Below are 16215 nucleotides of genomic sequence, written 5' to 3' on the forward strand. Positions count from 1 at the left end.
GACCTACTTTTGGCGCATCGGAACAGCGGTTTCAGCTCGCTTTCACGATCACCAGGAATAATCTCGCAGTTGACATCCGGCGTGCGCGTGTGGAGAAGTCAGGCATGAGTTCGCTTGCCGTGGTCATCCTTCACCAACCAGAGGTTACAAATACCTTGCAACACTCGTCTGGCTTGCAGTGCATCTCAAAAGCTACTGGCGCGTGCGGCGATGTATAAGATTGCCGTTCAGATCCTCGATGTCCCTCTTTTTGCGATTATCAATCTCCGTCTGCCTCGTGTTCGAATGTAATGATGAATAATTGACAAGATGAATTAGCCCCATCGCGAGGGTCTGTTTCAGATTTCACTGATGCGTGTATTGACCGGCTTCTTTCCATCGCTGGTACATAGGACTTCGGCTCTCACACGCGGAGGACAGCGCGAAACTGTACAGACCGTGTGCCCAACGGAAAACAAGTCCCCGTTCACAACTCCTACGCCCACGGTCGACCTCAGAGTTCCATCGGCTGACAATTTTAAACTCGGCTTCTCTGTGATGATCACTTCGAAGGGACGGACGTATCACGGGCAGTGGGCAAATGGAACGATCCGTGATCAAACCATCTGCTTCCTCACTTCTTCAATTGTCTTTCGCGGGCCATCCGTCCCACTACCGCAGTACCCGTCCCGGAGCCGTTCTCGCGTGCGTTGCCGCGGCATCTCACCATGTGCTGCTCTGACGCCGCTTCGCGAGGCATGGCCGCACGGACCAGACTTTGAGAGGTGAAACATCCCCTCAGCGTCTCGACGGTGATTGATCATCGTGGTTCGTGATGATTATTCTTGTCAATGTCAGGTCGGATAGATGGACATGCGATCTGAATCCTTGTCGAAGTAGACAGCGGCGATGCTCGAAAGAGACTCCCAGTCTCCTGCACGCTGCGATATGGGCACATATGATCTAGTCCTCGTGAGGTGTTTTGCAATTTGATAGTAGTCTCATATTTATTATGTGTTATTCGTAGGGCTTCAACCTAACAACACCATCCCTACCGCTTTGTGCTAAGCCAGGCAGCTAAGGTTGCGCCACTCAATGCGCCCGGCAGTCCACGTTCAATCTAGACAAGAGGCTCCAGCATCATTCCGTATGACCGGCTCGAGGACATATCTATTGCCTCGACATATAAAGGCATTCAGACATGTCTGCGCACGACTGTATATCTCCTCTTCTACACTCATACATCACTCCGTCAGTCTCATCACATGTGCCATCTGTGCGCCGCTATAGTCACCGATCTCCAAGAAACTCAATCGCGGTTAACGTGACACCTCTCGATCACTAGCGGCTAGTCTGATGTGCCGCATCAATTCGCTCCATTCACTGCCTTACCTGGAATACGGACCTGAACAATGTAGAATATCGGGCTGGTAATATCAGATGAATGCGGGCGGAGCCGGGGGTGAAAGATGTATCATACATCTCTCCATCAACTGATCAACGCGCACAGTGTTGTATCTTGGCCCCCAAGATATCAGCAGCCCCCTCCTGAAAGGAAGTACTTTTGCAGCACTGAAGGTCATGCCGTCCAGAATCCAACCGCATTGACTGAGGACGAGTTGCCTGTTGGGCAGGTGAGAGAATGAGTACTATGTAGTTCGCCGAGAGGCAACGCTTATATCCACGGCCATAGGACTCTGAAAGCACCGCATCCCGTCCGATCTGCGCAGTTAACCAGAGTGCCGCCCAGTTAGTACCACGGTGGGGGACCACGCGGGAATCCTGGGTGCTGTGGTTTTTTGGTTTTTTGGGGATTTTTATTTGATGATTTTTGAAGAGAAATGGATCCTGCAATCATGCAGTGTCTCATGAACCTTCCCCCAGACTGCATAAAACATGCTGAATTCATGGTTTTGACGTTGGTCGATGTATCTGATCATGTCCGATTCGAAGCTGTGCTGCCTACTCAGCGAACTTGCCAGGCAGCGCATCTCTGATCCAACAATATTTCATCTCCATCATGCTACAATCTGCGCTGTAGAATCTGGAGTGTTTCGCGCGCTCTGGCTGAAGAAGATACTCATTCGCGGCGCACGCCTTGTGACCAAGACGATATCACACCCACGAACCTATCCCATAGAGGCGGACGTGCCTGAACACCGCCATCGTGCTTAGCGACATCTCATTCGCATAGAGAGCGTCCGTCTCGGGTGCATGGTCTGGCAAAAGAACAGCAAGGACAAAACCGCACTTCTCCTGGCGATGTGCCCATTTCTCTAACTTCAAGACTTTAGAGCGCCATGGCGTACAGCTCGATCCTGCATTCTTGGCGAGACGAGAGGATGTCGACGCGTTGCCATGATGTTCATCGAGCAGCATGCCATCTTCACACCTCTCAAGGTTGGGCAGATGAGCTTGAACTCGTTAACTTGCTGGGTCGTCATGCTGTTTGGCCACTTCATGAAAGCGTGTTCGTCCACCAAGGCTGGCTAAGTTTCTCTGCTTGCAGGGCGCTGTGGAAATGTCATGCTGCTGGTCCGCGGCCATTCGGAGCTACACTCTTTCTGCGGCCAGCAAAAGCCGTGTGGACAGCATTGTCAACGAGATCTCCGAGTCTGTCAAAGGCCTGGAACCGGGATCAGTAGCTTCTTGCGTTCAACCCTGATAGTGGATTGTCGAATTGAGCTTTAAGGCAGATATGAAGTGACAGTTCATCGTTCTCCCACGATGATGAGAAATTATGATATGAAGAGACCATCTCGCGGTTGATAAGGTTGGTCGAATCGTAGAAGGAGGGCGGATTCATCATCTCCTTCGTTGTCAGAACGCTATCTGACTTCCTCGTGTGAGTATCAGAAAAGTGATTCTTTGTGAGGCGCCACTCACGTTCATGTTATCACCAGGCCTTCGTCCGACCGGAACTACAAGAAGCGGGGCGGAGATCTCAACAAAATTGGAATGCAGTTGTGAACCACTACAGAGCTCGTGGCGACGACCCTCTTTCTCGAAAGGAGACCAGTCTGCAAGGCAAGATCGTTACAGATGGCGACCCTTTCGGAAAGCACAGCAAAACCGATGGCTGCAAGCAGGTCGGGCAACTGCGGCGAGAGCTTGAACGCTGCTCTGTATCGTGCAGACGAGTGCGTCAGCTGCTTCAGTTCCGATATACACACAATGACCAAAGCGTTGGGTAGATCCGGTACTGCAGGTAAAAAGTGCCAGGTAGCGGACTGGCCGAGACACAAGGAGATGTGCAAGTCCGGCACACATCCTTTGCAAATGTTATCATCGCAGAGGGTGCTCTTGGACATCCTCGAGAGGGTATAGTACCTTCCAAAGTGCTCGTCCGAGGGTCCGCATGCTGAGACAGATAAAGGTGTTGAGCGGCTGGTCGACAGATTAGTCGCACTAGATGTTTGCTGTTCTTTGAGAGTTTCTACCTCGTAGTATCTCCCTGGTGGTATGGTGCGCAACCGCGTTATCGGAGGCTGCACCGTATATGTAAGCATTGAATGCGAATACTGACTGCTCTTCCAGGCTTGCATAGCTAACTGAACGTATTCAGAGCTGGCTTAGCCGAGTGGGTCAACAGCCAATCGTACAGACAGCCTATTACAAGTAACACCACTGGCAAGCTCTCCGGCGCCTCAGACGAATCATGAATGAACCGGACGAATTAGCGGAGCCGCATTACACTTCCATCGCTCTTCCAGTGAGGTTCTTACTCCACGTGAGGCGCAATTCATTGAGATTGGAGGGATCGCTGCGACATAGCAGTTGGTCCATGACACCGATGACGGACATGCGGAGGACATAAATATCGCAGGTACATACCGCGCCGTGGGGGGATCTGTCGATGTACCTAGATGCAGGGCTGGGTGTGAGTATGTGTTCTGTCTGTGTGGTACTTCCTCCTTCCCCGAAGTAGGTAGCCAGCTTTACTGAGATGACGCCGCCGAGTTGTCATCAAGTAGGCACAGATCCTTCTTTGCATGCATTCTCCAGCCGTTTTTGACAAACAAGACACGTCGACATTTTTAACACTTGTCAGCTCAGCGCTCCGCGCTGACGCTCAACACTCAGCAAGTCCTTGGCTGTCTGACGCTCTGGGCACATGTGCCGGGAGGAGTCAGTGCGGGCCTTGAACAATCATATCGGACGTTGTGAGACGTCGAGCCATGCCGCAGGATATCTGGACGTCGGCGCTCGCGCTAAAGGGACTGGAACTTTCGGATATCTGGCTTCCTGGAACCATGAATGCGCTCGCTATGACGCCAACAGTAGCAGCCTGGCCCGTGCGCGTGCGCGCAGAAGTTCATGTGATCGGTCCCTGGAGATTGCGCGTGAGTTTTGCTCCCGTGCCAATTGCATAATTCGGGCATATGTGTTCCACGAGTGGAAGGTTCTGCAGGTGGAAGCGAAAGCCTGTTGAGCACAAAATGCCACGTCGAAGCTGTCTCGATGCTGGAAAGGATGTTTTAGCGGACAAATGCGATACAAATCGAGATTGCCGCGTTTAATGCAAGGCCATAAATGCGCTGCGTGCTGATATCGAAGGCAGAGTTGAATAAAACTGGAATCTCGATGAACGCGACGCGCCACGTGCGGGCGTCTGTCTGAATTACATAATATTCCGGCAGACGCCGGCGCGAACGCGACGCGCTCACATCCGACCCCGCCGCGGTGCACCCGCGTCTCCTCCCACACGTCGCCCACGACCTACGCGTCCGCACTCTACCCACCCCGCCACCATCGCCCATCACATTCACCACGACAGCCAACAACACGCGTCGACGCTGCCCATGGCGACTCCATCGTCATCCACCACTACGCCCTCCCCCCAGCCCATATATCTGCAGTCCCACACGCCCGGCGCTGCACCCCCCACCGCGTCTACCGCCGCGTCCAACGGCGCCGTTGTCGCCGATAAGGAGGAGAGAGACAAGGCCGTCCAAAAGTTCCTCGCCAGGGCCGAGATAGGCAAGGTACGTACCATCGATGGATTAGGGGAGTTTTTGCTTAACACCTCCTCCAGCTCACGCGTGGACTGCGGACGCGCCTTTCGTACGCCAACTTCAAGGCAACGCACAACCTCACTCGTAACACGCTGCACGATCTCGAGCTCGATGCTCAAAGCCAAGTCCGCGTCGCCAACAGGGCCAGCGCGAACCATCACAACGCTGCGGCCGTGGCAGGCAACAGCGCGCTGACGCCCGGCGGCTCAGCCAAGACAGCAGCGCGCAAGGGTTCAATGGCTCCTCCGCCTCCGGTGACCGCGTCTGCTGCTCAGAGCTTATTTGCCTCCATTCTTGCGCCGCCGCCGCCGAAGCGCGCGCGTACGATCCACAACTCTGAAGAACCCCCTGTGGCGGCCCCAGCGAGGCCGACACAGCCAGAGTCCCCTTCGCATAGGGGGAGCAAGGCACCCCGGGAAGGTGGGCATCCGAGGTCCAAGTCGCACAAGAAGGGTGGGGCGAAGGGCAAGGGGCGGCACAAGGAGGGCGAGGATGACTCAGAGGGGAGTGCCGCGGATGTTGACATTGATATGAAGGCTGCGGCGACGCTTACGTCGCTGTTGCTATCGTCGCGGCCGTCGATATCGGCTGCCGCATCATCGCCGCGGTCGAGCATCTCTGCGGGCTCGGACTCGGGCTCGACTCATTCCTACGCGCAGTACGCGCAAAGTTCTGCGCGGACCCTCCATGCAACGGCGCCCATGTCTGGAGAGTCATCTTATTCCACTACACAGAGGCAGGCGCGTCCGATCACGCCCCAGCCGCCCCTGCAGGGCGGGTTCCGGCAGAACCTCGCGCAGCCGAGCAGTGTTCAATCAGAGGGTAGGGGATCGCCCAAGGTGCGCAAGAGACCTATATATCCTGCAGGAGAAAGCGGGACACCGCACCCACCTAGCGACACAGAGGCCGCGGATTCTTTATTGTTCCTAGCGACGTCTCCATCTCCGGTGCGGGCATCATTCACGAGGGCTAGAGATACACCCCGAACAGGATCAAATCTCAAAGGCCGTGCCCTCTTTCCTGGACAAGGTGACGGTGACAACAACAACTCGCATGCTGGTGGCCGGATGCCTCGCAGGGAGGAGACAAGGAGCTGGGCATCGACCACGTCCGTTGGGTCTAACGATGCTGCACCTCAGGGTAGCATGCAGCGTGTCCTAGCGAATCGGTTTACGCATCGCCCAAATTCCGCCCCGCCAGCGCAGCCAAGCCAGGATGTGACCGCGGATCATCCCAACGTGCCCATGGAGCCCACCATCACTCCCCCTACTCCGACGATTCCTTCCACCACGCAATTGTTGCCCCCACCTTCGACTCCCCCGCGAATGTACGCTTCGCCTCGCCCGATACCCAGTGATCACCCTTCCCAGCCTAGCTCACAGCAGACACCCGATGGGAAGAGAACAGCCAACGAGCCAGAGATAACAGGCAACGGTTCGTTCAGCACGAGCAGCTCCGTACAAGTATCTCCGTCCTCTGCTGCCGCGGCGGAAGCGTTGTCCAGATTAGGTTCTGCACATTCAGGTGTTGGAAGGAGACCGTTTGAGCAGCATCACGGTGCAAACATAAGTGGCATGGAGGCGCGCAAGGAGGGTGCGAATGATGCAGCGGTGCCATCCGATAAGAATGCGAGAGTTGACGTTGCGAGTACGACGAGTTGAGGCAGGCCGATGCGTGGTGGCCAAGCGACTGTGTTTAGCCGTTACGATGCGTCTCACTTACGTTCCATGGAAGGACATAATCTGCATGTATAACTGACTGATCGCCAACTCATCTAAATCCATCCATCCATCCGCTGTAGCCCTGCCACCGCCCGCGACCGCCGGAACGTCCGGCCGCCATATTTATTGCTTTGGGTACCCCACACGCACCAGGACGCACCATGCACGTACGAATTACGCACGCTGGAACTGGATTGCCTCCTGGCTCTCCCGTCTGCTCGGTATATCTTATGGGTATCAGAGCGCGACTCTTGCATTGGCCTTATGAAGATGTCCGGACGGTCTCATTGTAGCCCATCTTGTTCTCGTCTTTTTTATTGGCCCCCCCTCCCTTCTTTGGTCTGACCAAGCCTCTCTCCGTCGCGATATCTCACTTGATCTTGCTGTGCCTAGTCTTGTCTTCGCTCTCGACCTACTATCATAATACCTTCACTGGTGACATGATGACTCCCCCCATTTCTTCCCAGATGCCTTGGATTGATTTTGTCCCTCCCGTCAGTTTATGATCAGTCTGTTTGACTCAGCCACGACACATTCTTTGGTTATGTCTTCTTTTCCTTGCGTCCTTTTGTTTCTCATCGCGGTTCACCAGTCCTAGTTCATGTCCATCATGTATTTTACGACTACAATATACAAGATTTGCTTTCCACATGCCCATAACAGACCGAGAAATTGTTTTTGTGGCCGAAATGTGCTGAAATGAGGCGTTGCGGCGTGTCCCGGGTTGGGAGCATGTTTAAATCTCGGGCGCACGTGACCTTCCCCGGATGCGCCTAGCCAAGAATTCAATCACTTCTGATTCCCGCCATCTGGGGAGCCCACACTCAACTCGTCCTCGACAACGGCGAGCACGCCGTCCAACATGTCTCACTTAGGCTACAATGTCGCTCACCCGGAGTTCATTCATCAAAGGCAGCCTTCGTCGTCGCCCGTCATGCGCCGTGCGGTGCCCAATTCTAGCTTTGGCGGACCACCAATGCCGTTCAAGGCTCCTGCGCATAAGCATGCGCACCATTTGCACTCTATACCGCCCAGGGAGAAGTCTACGAGGACTCTGATTATTGACCATCTGCTTTGGGTGCACGCTCGCACGCGGTTTGCGCAGGCTCGCGCAGAGCTGGGAATGACTGATCGCACCGGTGGCCCTCCCTCGAGCAACTATGCTCACCGGGAGCGCCCAGAAAACTTCGAGGAAGACGAGGAGGTGTATAGCGACGGGGAGGATGTGCAGTCGCTCATGGCGCGAGCTGGCGGACCCGGACACACACATGGTGACGAAGAGGACGAACGGCTCGAACTACAAGACCTGACGCTCGCAAGGTCTCTCAGACAACGGGCGGAGAGCGTGGAGAAGGTCGCGACGTCTATGCTGAATCAGCCACCTGAGGTTCCGCCAATACACCCCGACGAGCTACTCGAGCCGCCAACGTCCCCTCAGCTACGTCCGCAGGCCGTGCAACGGCATCCCCACACACTACCCAACGGCGTTCGCCTGCGCCTGGCGCTGGCTACCTTTATCAATGATCTCTTCTCCCGCCGTGCGCCTAGTACACCAATTGGCCGGCACCCCCCTCAGCCCCAGTCACAACCGATCTCCGCATCCTCGTCCCCTGTTCTCCCAACCGCCCTAATACCACTTGCGGCAATATCGTCGCGGTTCGCTATTCCTCCTAATCAATCATCCTCTCCGCAGCGCCGGCCAATGCCCAATCATTACATCCGCTCCTTGTATGACATCGGTGCGGACCCAGACACGCAGAATTCCCCACCGTCGCTTCGATGCCCACGTCATCTTCACATGGGATGTGAGATCTGCGTAGAAGCGAAGGCTCCGCCACCGATGCGCGGCGGGCAGCCGAGGGGTCGTACCACACAGGGCCGTGCGGGTTCGACTACTGGTAGTAGTCCTGGAGATCTCCCGCCTGGTGGAGCTCATGGCGGTGGTCTGACTGGAGGGGTAACAGGGTGGCTGGATGGAAGCGGTATCGGCTCGGGACTTGCTCGGCCAGGTCCTCGAGGCACAGTTCTTCGGCGGCCGTCGTACGCCCAGCCATACGTTCATCACACCAACGGCGACCGCACCCCTCACATGTACAGTACGAAGCTGGCCGAGCTCATTGTTCGATTTATGCGCCTGAGCGCACTAGTTGCTATGGAGCTTGGGCGAGAAGCCACGGAAGAACGGGCATCTGTAGACGGGGGAGACAACAGGCGAGAAGAAGAGTCTGGGACGGCAGGCGGTATGTCAGCAGCGGGATCTACGAACTCGGCACCACGTTCCATATCGCCGCAGGCGTCTCCTCGCATCCTCACACAGCGCAACCTGGCAGAGGTTGGGCTCTATTACCACGCGTTGCGCCCGTCGCGCGAGTGGTACTTCCTACTGGCAGGTCTTCTCACCCGTGCGGTATTCGAGGGGTACATGACTGCTGGTTGGCGAGGCGTGGAACCGTTGGAGATGTTGTTGGGGGTTGGTTTGGGCACGAACCCTCAACTCCGGCAGGCATCAAGAAAGGACAAGGACAATGGGCAACTTGCTGTCGATGGTGAGGACGAGGATGAAGACGATGAGTTCAAGGACTTTGACCCAGACGACCTGCCTGAGTTGGACGAGGCGGTCCGAGTCCTTTTCCCTTCTCTGCGAGAACCTCTGGCCGGCGCTCCCAACGTGGCACACTATCGACGAGAGGGTGCCGAGCTGGAGTATGAAGTGGAGATGGTTGAGCGATTACAACGTGTAAGTGAAATGACTGGATACATTGACTGCCTGACTGCGTACTCACTTCATGATTTCATCCCGCAGTTCTATGAAGTTCCGGCGTCGACCCCCGATCTGGCAACACATCTAGAAGACCTCCAGTGGCAATTCCCTGCAGAAGCCGTAGAACGCGCAGCGATTCGTTTTTGCGAAGCTATTGCGAGATGGAGAGGAAAGCCTGAGCTGGAAACTGTGAGTCGCTCGTTCGTTTCAAAGATGCCGTCTGATTCCGTCCACGTAGTACAAGAAAGCCGCCTGGATCATCCATCAACGAGAACGGAGAAATAGTGGTGGCACGGCCATGTCCATCGATGCTCTTGTACATTCAAATCCCACAAGCCCATCAAACTCCATCTCGACGCCGTCTGAGCAGCATCCGCCGCCGCCACCACGACCACCATTCCGTGCCGATTCGAAACAACGCAAGCCGCCAATAGAAAAGTACTTTGCCATTCCGCAATCTCTCATAATGCAGGGCCGGAAACGACGGCGCTCGGAACTGGAGCGCCCTGAAGAGGGGCGGCGAGTGCCGAATACCATGTTCACATGAGTACCCATCGTTTATGTTCTGGAGTATTTATGACATCAAGACGTTCCCGTTTATATTGCTCCCCTAGCTTTGAGTGGTGCGTTTCGGATCCTTCGATTCTGTTTGCCGCACGGCTCTGATGGAATGTGCGGCCGTCGTAGATCTTGTATGTGTAGTGTAATCGCTTTGCTTGGTCTGTCGCGCTCGTCGTGTTGCTATGAAGATACCTCGCGCTAGTTGTCGCCCTTGAGAGCTAGCTAGACGTCCGTAATCTATCCCACCTCTGTTGCGCTGTTGGAATATTTTTTTCACGTAGAGCGAATAATTTGGTCTCGGCCCTTTTATGAGCTGCGAGACACGCAAGATAACTGCCACATGGAGGTCAAGGCGGGCAGACGTCCAGCTGTCTATCAGGTAGTCATTTGACACCGGAAACGCGGTGCCGGCTGGCGCATCTTGCGGGTCTTAGACTTGGTGCGTCTGCATTAACGGCCGCAGTACGTGACATGCCGGCTGATTGACACGTTCTCAGACATATATAGTCTATTCGACTATCTGATGATGATTTTCATTTTGTTCTTGTCATATTCAATCACTCATGCTCTGGTTAGACAAACCCTACAAACTGAATATATGGATTTGTTCTATTTAATTCCCTCATGTGAATGCCAACTGTGCGCAGGACTCCGGCATGAAGGCAGAACTGCGACGTTCGGGCTATACAACTTCGACGCGATTGGGACAGACTGGTCTTCCTTGAACTCGTGCCATCTCATTCAATGGTTTGAAAGCGGCCAGCGGTGAAGCCTCTCCCGACGTACGACGGGAATTCGGGAAGTGGGCGCATTGTTATCATCGAACATGTCAGTTTCAGCTAGCAATTGAAGCGGTGCCAATTCGTCGCGATAAAAGGGGCGAACGAACCAGGGTAGAATTTGTTATTTTTACTTTGTGGTACGTCCACCCAAACCCCGGCGCAGACCACATATTAGTGCAAATGCCGCTGCTTCTGACGCCAGTCTCCAGCACTTTGTTGTGTTGGCGGAGGAATGCAGCGGCACAAACACGATTTGGGCTGCGATGCCACACGCTGTTCTGTTTGTCTCTATTCTGACTCACCCTGAGGAGTAATTATATTGTACGTTCATGAAACGTCATCTCCACTCCGATCCGGAGTAGGCGGAGTAGGCCAAGGTCCCGGTTCTTGGTGATGAATAACGAGATCGGGGATTTTTTTGATCGCTCGCGCCGCGGCTATTAATTCCTTCCTAGACCACATCTGCGGGGTGTAGGACGCGGATTTATCACCATTACTGACATTGGTATACTTTGACCTCTCTGGGACGTACAAAGACGCGACACAATCGAGGGTCCACGGGTTCTTCGGATAAATTTCGATTTAATTACGTCCTTCATAGCACGGTGGGGTGTGGATCTCGTCCGGCGTATTTTTGAACGGAATGTCTAGGCTCTTCAACTCGTGCAAGTCGCGATCCTACATGGAACAGTACGGACGTAGTCCGTAAGCGATAGTTGCGCCGGACGGACGGTTGAGGATGTCGATGGGTCAGTGTTGGACCGCAACAGCGCCAGCGGTTACATTTTTCCGACTCGCTACTGATGCGCCGTTGATGTAATCGGATGTCCAGGAGATTGACAACGGCATCATACCTGACCTACAGCGTGGGCTGTGCCCACAATATGGCGCGTCGTGCAGGAAGGCAAGGCGCGGACGTTGAAGTTGGTGTGGCAGATGTGCGTTTTCTATCCTGCAGAAGAAGTAGCGGGCTATTCGCGCACCGGCCTTCGGACATAGGCCCCACCTGACCAGATTAAATTCATCAACTGACAGCCGCTGAGCAACGTGAACGGCGTTCTCTGACCTCCATAATATCAAGCAACCGAAGGGTTCCGTCGCTTCAGTGCGACTCCTTTTCGACCTTAACATCCACAAGAGCTGACTACTTTGACTTCAACGATATGCAGCTAACCCCCTATCTTGCAGATCCTCTGCTAGGCGTGGATCCGACTAAGAGGCCAATGCAAGAGAGGGCGCCGGTAAGTGTTTGCTAGCGGCCCGTGTTTCCTCTGAGGTGAACGTTCTCAGATCGACACGCCGTTGGAACATCCTCGATCACATGAGCACGGTACGCCGGTGTCCGTCTCGACGACATTCCATCCGAACGCGCTCATCGGAGACGTCCCTCCTGACGTCGTGCTCTTGTCTTCGGACAATGTGCATTTCTACGTTCATTGCTATCGAGTATTGTCTGCTTCGGAGAATCAGTTCAATTCTTTATTGCCGCCAAGCTCACGGCCAGAATCACCGGGTCACTTACCGGTGGTCGTGATGCCCGAGCCCGCTGACGTTCTGAACATCGTGATTCACACCGCGTACAGCATGGCTGCTCAACAGTTCGCACCGTCCTTCGAGACTACTGCGGCGGCACTCGAAGACCTCGCGAAGTATGGGATGCCACCCAAGTGATATGCCACATCCTTGACGCCGTTGTATTCCCTCGTATATTCCCGTGCGCCACACCATCCCATCGACTCGTATGCCCTCGCAGGCACTCACGATCTCGAGGATCTCGCGGTTGCAATCTCTCCTCATCTCCTGGCGTATCCCCTGCGCCGCGCGAATCGGTCCGGTGTACCTCAAACGTCTTTTCTCTCTGCATAAAGGTCGCACAGAAGCTCTGAAGAGCCTGCTGTTGCACCTTCCGCTTCCACACGTTGAGACGGAGGACTGCAACGAGGAGCAGCAGCAAAAACTGACGCGTGCTTGGGCACTGGCCTCTGCACAGCTGGCGTGGGATGCGACCCCCGGTATGTCCGATGTACTCTGGTCATGAACATCAGATAATTAGTAGCTTCTTGAAGACTTGTCGACAAACCTGTTACAAGCTGCGCTGCTCCCATTGGAGAAAGAGTTGAGCTGTGAGCTGTGCAAGCGGTCTCTGCGAAAGAGAATTGCAACGGTAATCAAGAAATGGGCCGCTGTGAAGGTACGCACAGGCATCAAGATGTTATCTCGGAATAACCTGATGTTTTGCTTTCAGCGAACCATTTAGCCACCGTGGACTTCGCCTGAGGATAAAAGATGAGGCAAAAATGAAAGAGACGGGTATTCCTCGAAGAAAGAAATGTAGATGATTGTGAACCACGTACAGTTCTCCAGCCCCATTTTGCACAACGTCACGTTCTGTTGGCACTGAGTCATTTTGCCAGTAAGATTGTACGATTCTCCGCCATTGAATCGAATGTACCTGGCATGTTCGTACCTTTAGCGGCCAGTACGGTCACATATCTCGAGCATGCATGCATATGCATGTTTCACGAGGAATCCCCCGTGCTCGAGGCTGTCATCTATCGCTGGATTGCCGGAACCCTGTCGTCAATGTGGCGCCTACACCTCACGTGACCGCGTCGCGTCGCGTTGGCGCCCGGAGGATCGACAAAGCATGGTCAGGTCACATAAACTTCAGCAGTAGCATGAACTCACTATAAAATCGAAACTTACACTGATTTTTAAGAGTGAATATATCCGCGGACGACCGCAAGTTACTCATGCGCACGCATCGAGAATCCAGCCAAATCCGGCGAGCTTCGTAGGGAGATCAGCGGCAGCGCCAGTATAAAGAGGCGGATAGCACATCATGGTGCCTCGCGATCTCCTTCTCCCTTATCACCACCATGCCAGCCAACCAAGGTCGCCATCCATGCCTGCCGCTTTCCCTGCTCGAGCAGCTGAAGCGGGACAAGGATATTCCCTTCAAATCATCGATGATCCACGACAATCGCTTCACCAACTACCGCTTCTACGCGATGCGGAGGGCCATCGACCCCAATCGCAGCGAGGGCGGGGCACTCTCCCTCTCGCGCGGGGACCCCCCTCAGGCGGTCATGAAACAGCTCCTAACGGGCCGCGAGTGCTCCTACCTGCATCTTGCTGCGATCACAGCGGACGTTCCGCTAGCATACGAGTGCATCAGGCTGGGTGTTAGCATAGACACCCGAGACAACAAGGGGGAGACACCACTGCTCCTCGCGTGCCGGATGCTTGCCATGCTGCCTCGCGCGGGTAAGAGGGATGCGGTGTCACGCCGCGTCGTACGCATCGCGACGACGCTCGTTGAACAGCATGCAGACGTGAACGTAGTGATGGATGGCTGCTCACCGCTTACTTACGCATGCCAGGCTTTGCAATGGCCGCTGATTGAACTCCTGCTCCTTCACGGTGCCCGTCTCCCTTCCCGACAGCCATCGGGGTTATTCGACGGCCTATCTTCCCGGTCGGACTCCTCGCGCTTCGCAGCACTCGTGAAGAAGATAGGCCCTGTCCCATCCCGCCCGCCCCGCCCTTGTCCATGTTGGTCGGGGAAACCTCTCAGCAAATGCCATGCCGCCGACCAACACCTCTACCCAGCCCATTTCTTCTGCCCGTGCGGCTCGCGCAAGTCGTATGGATATTGCTGCTCGCGGCGTGAGTTCCAGACGTACGAGGCGTGGCACACGGGGCTGGAACGTATAGAGATACGCACCGAGCGCCCATCGCTCGACCTCCCGGCGGTGCGCGTGCTGGCGCAGATACCCAATGCAAAGGAGCTCTCTGGAATGATGTACAACTTCGATGGGTTTATGAACCTACCACCTGGATATCAAGAACAGAACAAGCGCATGCGCTGCGCGATGGCGGACAGACTCCTTGCCTTGCGCGCGGTAGATCCTGGATATGCATATGCCATGAAGGAAGTAGATTTTATACCGCAGTGAGTGGTGGTGCATGACCATTGTTGACGAGGGTCAAATCGAGCCATTCATTTCTGTTTTAGGTATTGGGGCAAGAGTTTCAGCAAAGTAGAATCCGGCGGTCGAGCCAGAGAGTGGAATGATGCCATAGACGGCTATATCGCCTTGGGACAGGATTCTCGACCGCGATTGCTTATTGAGTTCGAGTGCAAGATCGCTTCTGATGGAGGACCGCTCTACAAGAGTTGTGAGGCAACCGATTGCTACCGGCACGAAGGCATGGATATGGTCAAGCTAAAGTGGTGCAGCCCTTGCCAGAAGGTATATAATATACCGTGATGGCTGCGCGTAAAGCGATCTATAACTTCATCCTGCCGTAGACGTACTATTGCAGCGAGAATTGTCAGAAGGCCACCTGGAAGGAGCATAAGAAATCTTGTGGGAAACCGGACCAAAAAGCCCAGATTTTGCTTTCACAGGAGGAGCATCAAAGATACCTCGATGCAATTCGTCCTGAATTCTTGAAGCTCTGCGAGGCTTTGGATGCGGGAGTTCCGCTCGGTGAGTATCTCGAGTTCCTGGAGTCGCCGTAAAAATATCCTGTTCTGTTTGCATCGAGCATCCTTTGATTTGCAACGTTCCTGTTTGTGTAATACACGTTCGAATATTCTGGTAGCCTGCGATAGAGGTAGTGCGTGAGACAATATGGACATCGTTAGTGAAGTTCGCGAACGTCACCCGTTCGAGGTCGACTGCCATGCGTCACGATCACGTGACCCCTCCATCTAGTCTACCTACCTACACGCCCTTTCCGTCCTCCCCATTGTGCCCCAAACTGTCGTACATCAGGATAGCCGCTATCTGTCTTAGTTACAGCGTGCGGGATATAAATTGTATTCAAAAAAAAAATCACGATCACGTGCGCGCGTTTGTCACAGTTGCTCTGTCACGGTTACCTTACGCGTTTAGTCATTTCCGACACTTTGACATTCAGTGTACATCGCTCAGCAGATATTCAGGTAGTGCACCGCACAAATCGCCTTCATGTCTCAAAACCCAAGGCGAAAAAATCACATATGTCTGCCACCTACACTCTTAAAAGAACTGACCTCCGATCCAATTCTCTCCGGACACGCATCAGTCATATACGACGAGCACTTCCAGGAGTTCCGCCATTCCACGCTCACCTACGATGCGAACCCAGATTTCTACGAGCTCGTTTCTACACTGATCTACAGAGTGCGCACATTTTAGGCGGCTGCTACCTACCTGCGATGTCGAGAAACTCCGCGCCGAGTGGGCACCTGGCAGGCGGCGCACGTATCTGCATCTCGCCGCCGTGCTGGGCGACCTGCCGCTCGCGTACGAGTGTGTGCGTCTTTGACTTTCTGTTGACGCATGCGATGACAAGGGATGCACTCCGCTCTCGCTCGCCCTCGAGGCGCTCGGTCGGCTCGGGAT

The 16215-nt window shown here is 54.5% G+C and overlaps 6 protein-coding genes across 6 annotated transcripts; all 6 read left to right on the forward strand.

Moving 5' to 3' along the window:
- The first annotated feature begins 1359 nt into the window (after positions 1-1359).
- LAESUDRAFT_459549 (uncharacterized protein) lies at positions 1360-1711 on the forward strand. The gene has a single exon (XM_040902559.1). It carries the CDS (start codon positions 1449-1451, stop codon positions 1623-1625), a length of 177 nt encoding a protein of 58 aa, XP_040759259.1. The 5' UTR covers positions 1360-1448; the 3' UTR covers positions 1626-1711.
- Positions 1712-4781: 3070 nt separating this feature from the next.
- LAESUDRAFT_717416 (uncharacterized protein) lies at positions 4782-6655 on the forward strand (the record flags this gene model as incomplete). Its single annotated transcript, XM_040907335.1, has 2 exons — positions 4782-4964; positions 5015-6655. 2 exons carry the CDS (start codon positions 4782-4784, stop codon positions 6653-6655), a joined length of 1824 nt encoding a protein of 607 aa, XP_040759260.1.
- Positions 6656-7691: 1036 nt separating this feature from the next.
- Positions 7692-10023, forward strand: LAESUDRAFT_663708 (uncharacterized protein; the record flags this gene model as incomplete). The annotated part of the gene is made up of 3 exons (XM_040905078.1): positions 7692-9452; positions 9519-9665; positions 9715-10023. 3 exons carry the CDS (start codon positions 7692-7694, stop codon positions 10021-10023), a joined length of 2217 nt encoding a protein of 738 aa, XP_040759261.1.
- Positions 10024-12560: 2537 nt separating this feature from the next.
- On the forward strand, positions 12561-13076 carry LAESUDRAFT_763650 (uncharacterized protein; the record flags this gene model as incomplete). The annotated part of the gene is made up of 3 exons (XM_040913306.1): positions 12561-12831; positions 12886-13010; positions 13065-13076. 3 exons carry the CDS (start codon positions 12561-12563, stop codon positions 13074-13076), a joined length of 408 nt encoding a protein of 135 aa, XP_040759262.1.
- Positions 13077-14005: 929 nt separating this feature from the next.
- Positions 14006-14911, forward strand: LAESUDRAFT_459678 (uncharacterized protein). The gene has a single exon (XM_040902560.1). It carries the CDS (start codon positions 14062-14064, stop codon positions 14776-14778), a length of 717 nt encoding a protein of 238 aa, XP_040759263.1. The 5' UTR covers positions 14006-14061; the 3' UTR covers positions 14779-14911.
- An 886-nt stretch (positions 14912-15797) lies between these two features.
- LAESUDRAFT_731097 (uncharacterized protein) lies at positions 15798-16089 on the forward strand (the record flags this gene model as incomplete). The annotated part of the gene is made up of 1 exon (XM_040909970.1): positions 15798-16089. A coding segment is annotated over one exon (211 nt), but the record flags the coding sequence as incomplete, so codon positions are not given.
- Positions 16090-16215: the final 126 nt, after the last annotated feature.

The sequence above is a fragment of the Laetiporus sulphureus genome, assembly GCF_001632365.1.
Source record: "Laetiporus sulphureus 93-53 unplaced genomic scaffold LAESUscaffold_59, whole genome shotgun sequence".
NCBI classification, from domain to species: Eukaryota; Fungi; Basidiomycota; class Agaricomycetes; order Polyporales; family Laetiporaceae; genus Laetiporus; species Laetiporus sulphureus.